At 50.3% G+C, this 16,240-nt stretch overlaps 1 protein-coding gene across 1 annotated transcript in view; it reads right to left on the bottom strand.

Moving 5' to 3' along the window:
• The window catches only part of Lrp1 (LDL receptor related protein 1), a 77,279-nt gene that overhangs the window by 55,167 nt on the left and 5,872 nt on the right, over positions 1-16,240 (bottom strand). Inside the window, exons 2-6 of the mRNA XM_021658043.2 lie at positions 13,748-13,870; positions 11,390-11,527; positions 9,342-9,461; positions 7,554-7,682; positions 7,207-7,470 (exon numbers count right to left, since the gene is read on the bottom strand). Coding sequence (XP_021513718.1) covers positions 7,207-7,470; positions 7,554-7,682; positions 9,342-9,461; positions 11,390-11,527; positions 13,748-13,870 — 774 coding nt within the window. The remainder of the gene's footprint in view (positions 1-7,206; positions 7,471-7,553; positions 7,683-9,341; positions 9,462-11,389; positions 11,528-13,747; positions 13,871-16,240) is intronic.

Genomic DNA, 16,240 nt, shown 5'->3' with positions numbered 1-16,240 from the left:
CCAGCAATCCCCAGCCACAGGCTATTATTCCAAAGCTGCGCAGAGAGGGAATGCTGGGAGTGGACGTCCTTCCTTGCTGTCCACCAACCCATGGGGTACTGTAACCTGGTTCCGTTGAAGCCCTCGGCTTTGCCTCCAGAAGCTGAGTATTCCTGCCCCACAAGCCTGAACCGTCTGTGCACATGATGGGCAAGCTGAGCGCAACACCAAACATTTATGTGTAGCCCAGCACTCCGGGGGTGGGGGAAGGAGAGTCGGGAGTTTAAGTCCAGCCTTGGCTCCATAGTGAGTTCCAAGGCTAGCAGGGCCGACATGAGACTTTTTACCAAACACCAAACAGAGGCTGGAGAGCTGGCTTGGTGGCTAAGAACACTTGCTGCTCTTCAAGGAGCCTAGTGTAGCTTCCAGCACCTTTATCAGGTGGCTCACAACTGCCTATACCACTAGCTCCATGTATGCAGCTACACACGATGCACAGAAGCTTATGCAGGTGCATATACAGGCACATAAAAGTGAACAAATAAATCTAAAAAAAAAGAAAGAAAGAAAAAGAAAAACTGCATCCATCCAAACAAACCAAAACAGCAATAGAGCAAAGACCCTGAAGGGTAGAGGTTCCTTGTACCTCTTGCCCCGGAAGAACCTCCCGCCCTCCAGAGGAGCTCTGGCCAAAGGCTCAAAGCCCTAAGACAGAAGCAACCCTGACAAACCCAAGGAGAGGAATTATGGAGCTGAGGGAGGAGTCTGGTGGTGGTCTAGCATTGAAGAGGCAGGGGTATAGCAGAGAGGGGTGGGGAGTTAGGACTTGAGCAGGGTGAATGAGTCAGGAGAGAAGACCACAGCCCGATTGTGTCATCAAAAAGGACTTTCAGTTCCAGGCCCAAGAATAGACATGGGTGAGTGTTTGCAAGTGCTGCTATCCACTTGCAGCCCCAGCCCCGGAGCTCAGCACATACAACTCCAATTTTTCTCAACTTCTCCATCATCCACATTGCTCAAGAGTTATTTCTTAAGTAATGGCTGCTTTCCCAGAAACATGGCTCTCAGCAGACTCCCAAGAAGATCTCAGCTTCAATGACATGATTTCAGTCACATCCTGTAAGCTAAGGAGAGCTGGATGCAGGAAGGGATCCAGATACATTCACACACCCAAAGATTACAGAGCATGCACCAAGTCCCTCCAATATGGTATATCGCCAGAGGACATACTGGGTTCTGGTCCTTATTCTAATTTGTTCCACACTTTTTCCTATATTCTGCTGGGCTCTGAACACTGGTCTGAATTCTGGTTCTCTCAACAGGCAAGTCACTTAACACCTGTTTTCTCATCAATAAATGGAATGCTGTATTTGGGGCACATAGCACATGCACACTCCACCCACGTTACCCTCTGGCCCCAGTCCTTCCATCAACCTGTGGCCTTCTGACTAGAGGCGGGCACTGGGGCGGGCAGCGTATGCGCCAACTACTGCTCTTACTCCACACTGACCCTGAATGGAAGGAGCTCTCCCCACGTGGAGAAACTTTTCCTGTTGGAAGGAAATTTGCCCACATGAAGGAGCTCTCTGTGCTAGAAGGAACGTGCCTTTCCTCACAAGCTCCAGTAACTCCAGAAGCTCCTTCGTCATGACTTCTACCTGACTGCAGATGTGAGGAAAGCAGGGCTTATCTTTCCATTTCCCCCTGGTGCCAGACACACATGTATTGATTGGTTTAACAAATATTTACTGAATACCCAGTTCTCCCTCTGCTGTCCCAGAGCCAGAGCAGCCTTTCCCTCCCCTTCTCTGGCCTTGGAATACTCTAGGACATTGGCAGAGGACAATTTGCAATCCCAGTGAGGGATATGGCCAGTGAAGCGGGCCTGGAAGGTTTTACTAAATAACATGGTCTCATGTTCCCATTTGCTACCAAATCCTGACTTCAGCTCTCCTTGTTCTGCCAGCAAGTCCAGAATTTACCCGTTACTTATTCCCCTGAGCCCCCTTCCTCCCCACCCCCCTTGCTTGTCCATCCAGCCAGGATCCAATGGATGAAATGCCTAGCTTAGGGTCTTTGCACGATTGAGAAATTCTCACTGGCTCTGAAATGTCTGTCTTGCTTAAGTTACTTCCTTTGGCTTGAAAACAGGGAGGACAGAGCTGGGGGTATGCTGGCTTGGGAGGCAACTTCAACGAGATAGCAGGGGAGGAGAAGACCAAGCTGGATCTCGGCCCAGAGACACAGGGCTGGTGCTGGCTGGGAGAGGAGGAGCAAGAAAGTGCTGCTAATGACTAGGAAACCAGGAACGGGGGTGAGAAGCCACGGTGTGGGGGTCCTGGGCTAGTGGACAGAGTGGCTAGACCTCCCTAGTACCATGACATCCTGTGGAAGTCGGAAAGGCCAAAGGAGGAGTGCCTTCACATGTGAACTCTGGAAAAATGTTCCATTTCGGTGTTTTGTGCAAGTTTTGTTTTGTTTTTTTCCTTCTGTAGCTCAGGCTGGCTTGGAATGCACTAACCATCCTCCTGACTCTGCCTTCCATGTTGGGACTGCAGGTATGAGCCATGATGTCCAGCTTCTGAAGGATTCTGCAAACAGTATGGAAGGTGTGAGGATGCAACTCCCTCAAGAAAAATCATTATTCCATTTCCTTTGTGATTTTTAAAACATATTCACCCACTCCACCACTAAAAAGGTGGATAGGAGGGAGAGAAAAGCAAAGGTGGTCAGCTGGGTTTAAGGACTTGTTCTGCAACGCTGGTGCCTGTGGCACTGGGGTCCTTTTCCAGGCCTTCCCATCTCATGCAGCGTATCTCAGGAGAGACACCCTAGCCTAAGACAACTTCTTCAAATGCTCTTTCCTTCCAGTCCTCTATCTGCAGCCTCACCTGCCCTGAGCCTCATCCTCCTTACAGTGGAGACAGCCTCAGAAGAGGGATGGGAACATACCAGAGCCCTTCAGCTGAGGAATTTAAGCTGAGGAGGGGTGGGAGAGAGGTCGGTAAACTGGACCACTTGTCCTACTCAGGGCACCAAAGAGGTAGAGCAGGCTCTGAAAATATCAGGCCTGTTGACCCTCTTGGGACTCAGCTTGAGAACATTAGTCTTTTGAGTATCACTCACAAAATATGTATATGTATGTATGCATATATGTATATAGTTTATAGTACTATTTATTTACCATTTTATATATCATAGATTTAAAGCTAAACATAGTGGCTCACACCTACAACCTCAGCACTTGGAAGGCCAATGAAAGAGGATTATAGTGAGTTTAAAGCCAGCCTGGTCTACAGGGTTTTTAGAAGCTAACTAATTAGGGATGGAGAGATGGTTCGGTCAGCGGTGCTAATCCCTAGGCATGAGGATCTGAGTTCTATTCCTGGCAAACACTTTAAAAGGCTGGTTGTTGCTGGATTTGGTAGTGGCACATGCCTTTAATCCTAGCACTCAAGAGGCAAAGGCAGGCAGATTTCTGTGAGTTCAAGGCCAGCCTGGTCTACATATAAAATTCCAGGCCAGTCAGAGCTACACAGCAAGTCTTTGTCTTTAAAAAGTTTTTCAAAGGTGGTACACAGTGGCAGTGCACACTTCCAATCCAGGCACCAGAGAGGCAGACACAGGACACTGGAGTATCGCTGGTCATCTGGTCCACCTGAATCAGAAAGCTCCAGGTTCAGAGACCTTAGCTCAAAAAACAGGGCAGACAATGGGGCTGAGTCAATGGCTCAGGGGTTTTCGGCACTTGTTACTCTTCAGGACCCAGCATCTAGATGATGGCTAACAACTATCTGTAACTCCAGTTCCAAGGGATCTGACGTCCTTTTCTGGCCTCCTTGGGCACTAGGCATGCATAGACATTCACACAGGCAAAACATTCATACATATGTAATAATAATTAAAAAATAAGGTAGAGAGCTTTGGAGGAAGACACCTAACATCAACTTCTGGCCTTTGCATACATGTGTGCACACACACACACACACACACACACACATAAATGCACAAGTGCACACACATATACATGCCCAAGAAGTTAATAATAAAATCATAGTATAGGAATTTTCTAAGATAATGTCAGATAAGGATGTAGCTGTAAAGCTAAACCTTACAACTGGGGCCTAGAGGCAGAAAGGATCAGAAGTTTAAAGCCAGCCTTGGCTGTGTAAGGAGCTGGAGGTCAGCTTGGGCTGCACAAGTTGTCTTAAAAACACAAAACAAATTCTGTTAAGAGAGCTGGCAAGATGGCTTATCTGCAAAGCCTGAATTAAACCTCTAAGACCCACACAAGACCCACATAGCGAAGGGCTTACACATGCTGTCTTCTGGTTTCCATGTCTCCCATGACTCATGTGTGCACCAATGCACACACGCGCACACACACAATAAAGTAATTAATAAAATATAAAAAATTAAAACCATTAACAACATTGTTTTTTTTTTTTTTGAAGCTTGCACATGCTGAAATGATCACAGCCTCTCTGGAAAAACTATGACTGAACACTCTCAAAAGGAAAGGAATTATTTATTTCCTTATCTTTTAAAGTAAGGCTCTTGCTGTATTCAGATGTGGGCTCAAGCAATTTCTCTGTCCTCAAGGTCAACTCCACTAGTCCTTTTTTACCTTTTCAGGACTGGGAATGGAACTCAGGGCCTGCCATGAGCTGCACTCGCAGCTCTCTTCCTGCCCTTCTGCTCTGACCCATTGTGGCCTGGAAACCTCAGGTCTCCCACGTGAGTAGGCAGAAGTGGGTCTGAGCTGTAGCTAAGATGAAAGAAGAGAAAGCCACCCCAATCTAGGACAGCACAACCATGGGGCTAGGGAAGATGGATTTAGTAGCCTGTGCCATCTGAAGGATGAAATAATGGGCCTTGGAGGGGCCCTTGAAGGCTCTCAGGATGCAGAGTAGACTGGTCCTCATGCCTCAGGGCCCATGTGAACAGGTTCCCTTCCCAGCTTCCTTCCTTCTTTATATCTATTTCTGGTGGCAGAGGTTTCTCTGAGGCGGGCTCCCCCCATCTCTCCATACCAGTAGGCTGTCCTCACTGGCTCCCCACCTCTCAAACATAAGACATACACCCCAACTTCCTGATCCCCCTTCCCCACTATCCAGCTTTGGGCATGTCCCCAGGAGTTTCAGAGAGGTCAGAGTCACAAGGAAGATGGAGAGGATTGCAGGGAGAGTAGCCCTTGAGAACTGAAAAGGCAGAAGGTGGTAGACTTCTCCTTCATCCTCTAGGGAGCTAATAACAGGACAGCAGCCCCCTGTGCAGGTGTGTAACCTGCTCTCCTGGAGCTCCTGACCCCAGGGCAGGCCTTCTCCTGAGGAAGGGGACTTACCAGGGTTGGGGGAGGGTGTTACAGAGGCATTTCCGACACTCTCAACCCAGGGCCCATAATTAGTTTGTGGGATGAGAGCAAACAACCATCCTCAGGGTGACAGCCAGACACTCTGGCGTCAGGAGTGGGGGCAGGGACGAGGTAGGGAGGAATAGAAGCTGGGGCACACAGGAACCCACTCATTCTCCCCTAGAGTATTTTCACCAAGAACGGTGGTCTCTTCCAGATCCCTGGACTCTGTCCCAGAGGCCCAGTGAAGTCCCAAAGCCTGAGAGGCAAGGCCAATCTGTTTGCCAAGGGAGGGTATCTACCCAAGGTACTTCCTGCTTCTTTGGGGAGGAAGTCAGGAGAATGGGCCAGGCCATGGCAGAAGTTGAGAAGGTTCTCAGAGGGCACGACATAGCCACCTACCCAGTGTACCACTGTCTGGCCCTGAGGCAAGGGGCAGCCATTGCCAAATCTCTTCACCCAAGCAGGCCTGTTGAGTGGGATGGTGAACAAGGAACACAGAGTGGGCAACTGTCTCTAATCTCTTCATATAGGGCTCCTTGAGCTGCCCATCCTCAGGTGCTTGGCAAGTCTCTGCCATGCACTCCAGAAAGACAGACATCCAATCACAGGTGAACCTTGAACACTAATAGCTCTGGGCAGCTGGAGGCTGATGCTTGAGCAGTATCCTAAGGAGTACGGGTTCCTCTGTTCTCCTCCATCCCCTCAAAGGACCCTCTCACTCAAACTGAATCCTTCATAACCTCATGGGACCTTTACTTTCTGTGGGGGAGCCTCACAGGCCCAGAAGAAAGGAGCTTATAGACTTACTACAAAGTCTGGGGATACACCCCACCATAGAACACACACTTAGCATCTGCCACTGAGGCCCCTGGTTTCAGCACCAGCATCACCAAAAAACAAAATAAAACAAAAACCTGTAAGGACCCAAAGTTCGTAACCCAAAGCCTCATTAGTAAGGACTTTATTGACCACTAGTTTTTACTTCAGTTTACCAAATCTGGACAAAGTAGTGGCAACCTCTTATGCAATTTAGGGAACCAAAGTTGAGGCGAGTAGTTCTGGTTTATTCAAGGTCAGAGATCCAGTTGCCTGAGGTCTAGGGACAAGTCAACCACAGGCCAGATCCCTCCCCTCAGCCCTATGTGGCTTTTCGGGGAAAGTGACTGGGCCAGCTGTTGACTATGAGGCACTTTTTGTTTGTTTGTGTGACGGCGTCAGAGTGGATGTGGACCCAGCAATGCAGGAGCTGGTCCCATGATAGCCTGAATGGGAACGGCCAGCATATCCTAAATGCTCAAGTAGCCTGTGGCTCTTCCCTTATTCTCATTGACTGCCACTGACCAGAAATAGGTTCTGGCACCTACCCTGAGGAGGGAAGTCCTTTTTGGACACACTCCTGAGGGTAAGAGTACTTCATGGAAGCCCAAACCAAGCCAGGCTCAGGCTCCTCAGCCCTCTGCTACTTAACATCACCTCTCCCCTACCCTTCTTAGTTTTTCCCCTAGTTCCAGCTCCTGCTGCATGGGAAACCCCCTCTGCAGTGTCATCCACACTCCTCTTTAAGAGATGGGACAGTCCCTGCTGTCTGGAGAGTGACCATTCATTGTCCTCTCAACCTTCACTTCTCTGCTGAGGCCTCCTTTAGCCCTGAACCAGATGTGAACCAGCCATCTAAAGACAGCTCAGAGTGTAAGGGAAGAATAGCCATCGCTCTGCTTCTGCTCCAAAGAGGCATAAACCCCCGGCTCAGCATCTTTCAGAGGGATTTTGATTGGCTGCCTGCCCCAAAGAGGGCTTATTCTGTCTAATTTTTCCAAGTAGGGTCACTCTTGCCCATCTCCCCGCTCTCCCCTGCCCTCTGAATGACTCACGGTGTAGACTGAGGGAGATGTTGATGGTGTGCTCATCCACAAAGCCCTTCAGGCCAGGCATCCGAGCACACTTGAGCTGTGTCTGGGCAGCACTGTCCCCGACATGCACCCAGCACACGGTCTCGTTGGCGTAACTGAAGTCCATGGCAGTGGTCTGTCGGGTGCTGGTGGGTGTGATGGTCGACACCTGGGCTCCACTCAGGTATGTAGCTAGGATGTTCTGAGAGTTGGCAATCAGCAGCACTGGGGGCCGATCTACTGGCTCTGAGGATGGGACAGAGAAAGGGCAGTTGGGACGTCTGACTGTTGAGGTTCCTGGCTCTGTGGCCATGGGCAGCCCCACCCACCATTCTTGGCCTTGCAGGAGCGGTTGTCGGGTTGCAGCAGGTAGCCTTCCACACAGCCGCAGGTGAAGGAGCCGTCTGTGTTGGTGCAAAGCTGGCTGCAGGTGCCGTACACTGAGCATTCGTCAAAATCTGCCAGGAGAGACAAATATGAGAAAGCGGTTGTTCTGCTGCAGCCCTCAGATACCCCTAGCTGACTGACAGGATTGATTCTAGTTCTGAATGCTCAGACATCCTGCCCAGCAAACACAGCTTTGGAATTTACTCTGCTCAGTCATGTGCGCTATCATCCAGAAAACATTTCTTGGATGGCAGATGGGGCAGGTATGGAAGACACAACAAAACTACATTAACAGCAAAACTACATTACTGTCTTCATGAAACTTACCTTCTGGTAATAAATAGAAGGCTGATGTTATAATAAGGAAAATAAAAGGAAAAGCTTAGGTTTAGAGGAGATAGTATTACACTTGCCTAGCATGTGCAAGGCCCTGTGTTCGATCCCTAGCACCAATGAAAGGCAAGGTGTTGCAGAGATGGCTCAATGGTTAAGAACACTTACAGCTCTTCCAGAGGACCCAAGTTCTGTTCCCAGCACCCACATGATGATCTAACCATTAGTCATGCCAGTTTCAGGGGCTCCTACACCCTTTTCTGAGCTCTTCAAGCACCAAGTATGCATGTGGTACCTCACTCATACACATAAAAACTCGGAACAGACAGTTAAGAACCATCTCAGTGGATAAGAATTCTTGAAGCTCTTGCAGACAACCTGGGCTCAGCTCCTAGCACCCAGATGGTGGCTCACGGTCATAATGCTGATTCCAGGGTTCCGACACTCTCTTCTGTCCACAGGCATCAGGTATGCGTATGATGCACATACACATATGTAGGCAAAATACTCATACACATAAAAAAGGAAAGAAAGAAGGGAGGAAGGAAGAAAGGGAGCAAGCAGAACAGGGCAGGTTGCAGTAGTGCGACCTAGAGAGGCCAAGAATAGCTGTGGCAGTAGAATCTGCGCAGACGTGAGGCAGGCAGTTTAAGACAGAAACGTTTACGCTGTTTGTGACAGGAAAAATTGGGAACATCTTACTCATCAATAGGGAAATGGTGAAGTAAACTGTGGTGAGAGTAACACGTCACAGTGGTTTTTAATGAGTGAGGTAAATCTCAGCATCCTATCATGGGGGGGAGCCCCAGGACTTACTGGGGAGCGAAAACATTGTAGATGGTACCTACCTTGTGGCATTACTTATGGAAAAAGGACACACACATAAGCAATACTTCCAGTTAGATTTTTGCTGAGAACATGGATACAAGAGAGGGCTTACAAAGGGGCAGGGTGCCCCGCTAGGAGATTTGACCCTCAGGGAGATGGGAACAGTGTAAAGAAACTGTTTTGTTGTTGTTGTTGTTGTTGTTTTTGTTTTTGTTTTTTTTTTGAGAAAGGCTTTTACTCTGTAACCCAGGCTGGCCTGGAACTCACAGCAATTCACCTATCTCAGCTTTTCAAGTCCTGGAGTTACAGGTGTGAGCCACACCATCTGGCTAATGTTTTAATTTTAAATTTTTTTACAGCAAAATTCACATGTAATCTACTTTTTTTTTTTCTTTTAAGAACTTTCAAAGGTCTGCTGAAAGCAGTGCTTAGTGCTGGCAGTCACACCACGCCGGACTGCCCCTTGGACCCTCATTTTTTATTTTCCTCCCCAAGCCCAGGCCTGCTTCCGCCCATCTGACAGCCAGCCCCCTCATGCACACAGCGCACACACAGTTGTGTTCACATACCTTTGCAAGTCTTGCCATCTACCTGTAGCTGGAAGCTGCTGTTGCAGTAGCATGTGGACCCACTGGGTGTGGGGACACAATGGTGCTGACATCCCATTCGAGAACAGTTGACCCGGAGCTCTGCATAAGGGCAGGACAGACATACTCAGGCCACTCCAAGGCAGCACCCCTCCTCCACCTCCAGTCACCCTTCAGAAACTGCTTTGAAGTAAAGGCTACCATGTCCGAGAAGGAGGGGACTGAGGAAGCAATGGCAGTATTTTGCAAAGCCCAGAAAGGGCCTCCCTCCACAGCAGGTACAAGGTCACATAGTCAACTGCGACTTGGTACTGGCTCTTCCTGCTCTGTCTCCCGGGACATCTGTGTCTTCCCGCTAGGATGGGTTTGGATATTTCTATAGGATCAACAGGAAGGGACAGTGAAGCTTGTCCCTTTCTTGAGCATTTGCACCTAAAGGGAGGTTTTACGTGAGCTCCAGCTGAGGGTGAAGAAAGGGCAGGCAATACAACTGCTTTTGTTTTCTGGCCTAGAAGGGCTGTTCTAAATCATCTTTGAGCTCTGGGGTTGTTGGGGGGCGGTGCTTGGAGGAAAGACCCAGAGTCCAGATGGAGGAAGAAGAGGAAAATAAAACGAGTTTCTCCTTCTGCCATGACCCACTTCCACAGGGGAGACAGGGAGTAAGACAGGGGCAGGGTGGGGAGAGGTGAGAACAGTGCCCCCCCACTAGCGACCCAGTTAAGGGCTTGATTGGGGCCAGGCGACTAGGCCACAAAGACCCCTTTGTGCATGTGCCTCATTCCCTCACCTAGGAGGGAGCGGCTTGAGTAGCTAAGGTGTTTAGGGCACTAAGCCTGCCAGGAGGAGCTGGGATGAGGGGCAAGCCTCCGTTATTCCTTCTGCCCACCTCTGACCAGAGAGCCTAAATGTGCAGCCTTTCCAGGCTTTTGCCAAGGGTGCAAATGTTGCCTGCTGTGGGAAATCTAGAAAAGAAGGCTTGGGGGAAGGGTTCCTCTAATACTGGGGGAGGTCCAAAGTCAAGGTTTTGTTTAAGAAACTAAAGGCATTCAAGAAGGGGGCAAACCTGGGCACACAGTGTTGGTTAATACTGGACACAGGGCTGAAGAGAGCCCGAAACTCTCTTTCCATATCTCATCCCAAGAGCTCCAGATGAAATCAGCCAAAAGAAAGGAGAAAAAAAAAAGTCTCCCACAAACCCCCTTGCTCCACAGTCCCTGCCTAAGTGAAGGAATCCAGATGTGTCGCCTCCCACAAGCAGATGTTTTCTGACATGTGTATGACACATGACGCTGGCCTCACCCCCACTCCCATGACTGCCCTCCTCAAGGCCTGTTTTCTCTAGGCCTAGAGCCCAGGGCACAAAAAGAGAGGCTACTATTTCTCTAATGGCCGGGCCTGGAGCTTTGTCACTTTCCACATCACGATTCCTCTCAAACTGCCACCACAGCTACGAAGTATGACTTATCACAAATGCTCCCTCCTCAGACCGAATGGCTTTCCTGTCAACCAGCTCCAAGGATGCTGGGGCTGCCGGGAAAGGAAAGACCACAGCACCTTCTGTACCCCTCCAAGATTCACAGTTCTGGAGGGGGCCTTCCAGGGCTCAGGATCAGTGAAACAAACCATCAGTCCCTAGCTACCCTAGCTCTGAGCACAGCACCTCTGTTCCTCTGTGCTCACACTCAGGAGTCAGACAGGAAAGCTTTTAAAGAGAGGAGTCCACTACTAAAAATAAACAGTGTAAAAGTGCTGGGTTCTCATTTAATAGTTAAACTTGAAAAGAGGGAGTGGCTTGACCAAACACACATAGCCGGTCAGCTCCAAAGCTGAAGTCCATAGGGCTGTTGATCGATCTCCAAACCTAAGGGGCCCACAAATTTCACTGACAAATCTGGGCGTGGAAGCAGAACAAGACCTCATATACACTGAAGCTCAGGACTGTCCTTGGATGATGAACTGGCCACCCCACCCAATGTTGAGTGAAGAGATGGAGTATCCAATGACATGGGAGAGAGTGTGGGAGACCTTACCTCGGCAGTGGGCACCCTCATCTGAGCCGTCCATGCAATCTTGGACTCCATTGCAGAGACGTGACATGGGAACACATAGCTCAGTCCCCAGACAATTGTGCTCATTTGGTTGGCATCTCTGGGCTTTACTCTGTGGACCTGGAAGCAAACAGAAGTGAAGGCATGACGGAGTGGCCTGAGTAGCTGTCTTCTCATCTCTGTGCTGGGTGGCTGGGTGAGGAACACAAGGCTGGCATTTCAGGCAGCTGTACAGTTTAGATCTCAAAAAGTCTGAGGGACTGGATAGACCCTTCTACCTGCAGCTGTACCACTCACAACAATAGCTACACATCTGGGGACAGCTGTGTGAGCAAGAAAGCTAGGGCCTACTTCTGAACACTCCATGCTTATCGACCCTACAGTCTCAATGTTCTATAATCAGGACACAGGCAGAAGGCAGATGTGGAATGTTTTGATGAGCTTAAGAAAGCACAGTCCCTGGCAGAAAGGAGCTCAAATGATAAACAAACACACACAAACTACCTCTCTGTGTTTTCAGAGCTCAGAGCTAGGTGTTGAGTGAGGCACAAAGCCTAGAAGTGAGACAACTCACGTAACACAGCACTGGCCATATGCAGCTCCCACTGTTAAGTGTGCTAAGGTAGCACTACACATCAAATATCAAGAGGGCAAAAGAGCTCTCAGAATCTCTAATAACGTTTCTAGTACATTTGATAAAAAAATATTCAAATTAATTTAGCTGTTTCTTTTGTTGTTGTTTTGGTTTTGCTTGTTTGTTTCCCCCAAGATAGGGTTTCTCTGTGTAACCTTGGCTGTGTTGGCTTCACTTTGTAGACCTGGCTGGCCTTGAACTCACAGAGATTCCCTTTGCCTCTGCCTCACCTAGGAATCTGCTAGGATTGCTGTTTCCTTCTTTAATGTGGCTACTTGAAAATTCAAAACTGTGTATGTGACTGATACTGTATTTCACCTAAACAGTATTGTTTTAGACTTCCAGCCCTGAGCAAAGGCCTAATGGAAAGATGTAGAGAGGTCAAAAGTCAGTAGACTACTGACAATAAATGAGAGGCCTCATCTATGCCAGTGCTGGCAGAGCCAGACAGGCACTGCCTGTGCAGGGGACAGTTTGTGGGCAGGGGAGTTTCCACACCATTCTGCGAGCCTGCCTGGGTGTACACGTGCCCCTGCCACTGCCTGTGTTTGGGCGTCTGTCTTCCTTCGTGTTTTTGTGCAGCCACTTTTGGGAGAATCCACATGGGCTATACAAAACTGCCTGAGCCTTTGTCTCCTGGGTTTTTGTGTATCTGTTTTGGTCCAGGAGAATGCATGTGTATGAACACATGTGAGGGGATTATATAAGATGGGGTTTGCATCAAGCTGAAGGAAAGATGAACAAGAGAGTGTGGTCTAGTCCTCTACTCGGCTTTCTACCCTTCCAACACACAGGCGCAGGGTCAAACATGTGGAGAGGAAGTTGTATAGACAAGAGGAGGCTCCAGATCTGAAACCTTAGCTCTCACTCCCCAGGGCAGGATGTAGGGGTGAGGAAGAGCAGAGCAGGTAGCTTCATTTCCACCCTAAATGGTACCCTTGATAACCATGGCTGAGGGCATGGGGAAAGGACACAGGATGGGAACAGAGCCAAATGAAGCCCAGGAGAAAAGACAGCAAGCTTAGACCTTAGCCAGAATTGGCCATGGGAGGTGGGGGGTGGTGGGGGTGGAATACTGATGGTGGAGACCCCAGGCCTCTAGGGTCCTGGCAGCAAGTCCTCCACCCTATAAACCCCCTTTCCTGGCCACTGGCAGAGTGAAGGCTGGGTGGGGACCTTTCTCCCAGTTTAAACAGCTGCCTCTGATTACACCACTTATTGGGGGCAGGGGAAGGCAGAGTGGCGGGAAGGGCACAGGGGTGGGGCTTCTGGTACAGGGACTGAGCAAGAGCAATGGCCTTTGGCCTGGGAGACTAAGGGCAGACAGGTTCCTGGCAGGACCTGAGGCCACTCTCTGAACACCAGCCAGAGAAGCTTCCAAGCTAGGAAGAAGAAAATGCTTGAAGGAAAAGGCAGCTTGGTTATCTTCTGGTATCAAAGGGGTAGCCCAGAGGACACTGTCCACAACAGCCTTGGGAATGTAGCAGCCAAAAAAGAAGTCCAAGGTGGCACTGTGACTCACACCAGGCACCATGCAGGGTACTTTGGAGAAGCAGGAGGGGACACCGAGCTGTGTCATGGGCAAATACAATCACAGAGCAAGGTCCATGCCAGGCTGGAGACTGGCTGCTCCTATCTCACACATACCGCAAAAGAAAAGGCATAAGCCCAGGGTCTGGAAAGAGGGGCCAGCAAGAGGTACTTACAGATCTCAGGGGCCTCATCAGAGCCATCTGGGCAGTCCCTCTCCCCGTCGCAGCGCCAGCCCTTGGAGATACAGGTGATTTGGTCTCTGCAGGCAAACTGCTTAGGGCTGCAAGTTCTAGGGGCTGAAGGAGAGAAAAGGGCAGAATGGAAGGGAAGGGTGGTGGTCAACTCTTGGAGCCTGGAGCTTCCTAAGAGTCTTCCTCCCTTAGCTTCAACCCTCCATATTGTGGACCTGGAGGAGAGGGGAAAGATCCAAGAGGTCTTGTTGCCCCTTTCCAAGTTTTCTGGGTTGACTGTCAGGCATGCCTCTCTACCATCTTGCTGCTCTTATTACCAGACCAGATACCATCACCCCTCACTTTGCCAAGGATGACAGTGGGGAAGGAAAGAGAACTTCGCTGTGCTTTTCTTCATGTTCTTGTTCCCACTGGTGGCCCACAGGTGGCCTTTCTTAACCTCTCTGCTTTTCTGACCTCAGGAACACCACTGGCCTCTTGATCAGCTTGGACCCTAGCTCCAACCACTTACCACCAGACCCCCACATGAGAACTGTGGAGGTGCCCTCAGCACACAGTGTGGCTTAGAGATGTTATCTGCAGAGGGCTAGGCAAGGAAGATGGGAAAGTAGAAAGCCCAGCTTCCACAGCTTCCCTTGTTGGTCAGACCACAAATGGGGGGGGGGTGTGTCTCTGGGGATCCTCCATATCAGAAGGACCTAAAGCTCAATCCCTGCCAGGGGCAGGGTGCTGGCTGGCTTGATCTCTAGGAACTAATTTTGACATTCCTCACCTGCAGAGTCACTGGATCTGTGGGGCTCACCTGGCTAACCCCTCTCCTCCCATGCTTCCTCCCTGGGGTGAGGGGAAGAGCTACCACTGACAGTGCTGTGAGCAGTGTGGTGCCGGGGCAGCGGTAAACCAGCTCTTTCCATGGTCCTCCAGATTTAGTCTTCCTCACAGGATGGTAAATAAGGAAGAGGCTAACCCTCGGTTTCTGGGCCTGACCTGCCTAGGATCACACCTGGCAAGTGACAAAAGTAGGACTCAACCCATTTCAGCCAGTTTGGGTGTTTTGCCTACATGTGTGCCTGCATACCACATGTTTGCCCTGGTGTCTGAGAAGGGCAGAAGAGGGCATTGGATCCCCTGGAAGTGGAGTTACAGATGGGTGTGAGCTGCCTTTGGGTGGTGGGAATTGAACTCAGCTCCTCTGGAATAGCAGTCAGTGCTCTTAACAACTGAATCATCTCTCCAGCAACAGGACTCTAGGTTCTTAAAGAGTACAGTCCTCACCCACCTGCCATACCCCTGGCCTGTAGCGTCCTCACCCCCTTGCTGTACCCCTGGCCTTCAGCCCTTGTCATCATGTCCTGGACAGGGACCTTCCACCCACACCAGCACAGGGGTCTCCTTTCCCAGATTTTCATCATCTCTTCTTCCACCTGGGTCAAGCCCATTTCTGTTCCTCTGACACAAACTGGAGGCCAGCCCTGTGCCAGGCACGGAAACAGACACCATGATGGGTGCAGAGGCCATGGACCCCCCCAGGAGCCACAGTTCCTGAGAAGACTGCACAGTAGTCAGTCACTCAAGTGCAGCACTGAGACAGGGGAGTAAGAAGTTTGTCAGTAAGAAGTGTCCCCTCTGAAGGAGGAAGTCCAACGACGCACTGAAATGTCCTCTCCCGCATCCCAATCTCTGGCAGAGGAGACTGTACCCAGGCCCCTGGCCAGAACCAGAGCTGAGTTCAGGAAACACATCAGGGATGGCCTGGCCAGACCCCCTTGGAGTCCCCCTCCCTCCCTCCCACCCTGATCCGGGAATAAAGGCCCCTTGAGGAGGCAGATAATGCTGAGTTCATTGCCCCAATGGGCCAGCTGTGAGGTCTTCCCGGGGAAACTGCCCGCCAGCCTAGTTAGCATGCTGAAGACCATCACTTCCCCTGGCCAGCCAGGCAGCCTAAGGGGGGAGAGAGAGACCGCAGTGGGACTCAGGGGAAGATGGGATGTTTGGAGCTCAGAAACGGACCCCTGAGACACCCAGGCTGATGAGACCACTTCTCTTCCCCACCTGGGGCTGAGCCCATGCCCCAACTTTCCCAAGGGCAGAACTAGCAGTCGGGTCTGAGGTCACTGGCTGGTCACTCTCACCGCCTCTGCTTTCCACGGTCCAGCCATGCATCCCCTCCTTTGGCCCTCACATGGCTCCCCCACTGTCCCCCACCCCCATTTTTGGCCTGAATTCGACAGAGGAAACAGCAGCTGGCAAACTCCAAAAGCTGAAATGAGAGAGATTCACAAACCAGATGTGCTCTTGTGGAGGGAGGGTAGTGGGGGATGGGCTCCCCTCCCTCTCTGAAAGGAAGAGGAGGGCTCAGACCCTGTCCTTCTACACCATCTCCTCAGGCCCAAGGGCAGAGGGTGGACTTGGGTGTGTGTGGGGGTGCATGTCTCTCAGGAGAGCCAGAATAGCAGAAGGATTAGAGAGAGATAA

Source organism: Meriones unguiculatus, chromosome 17 (genome assembly GCF_030254825.1).
Source record: "Meriones unguiculatus strain TT.TT164.6M chromosome 17, Bangor_MerUng_6.1, whole genome shotgun sequence".
NCBI lineage: Eukaryota > Metazoa > Chordata > Mammalia > Rodentia > Muridae > Meriones > Meriones unguiculatus.
The sequence above is the reverse complement of the archived record's forward strand: the minus strand, read 5'-3'. Positions and strand labels throughout refer to the sequence as shown.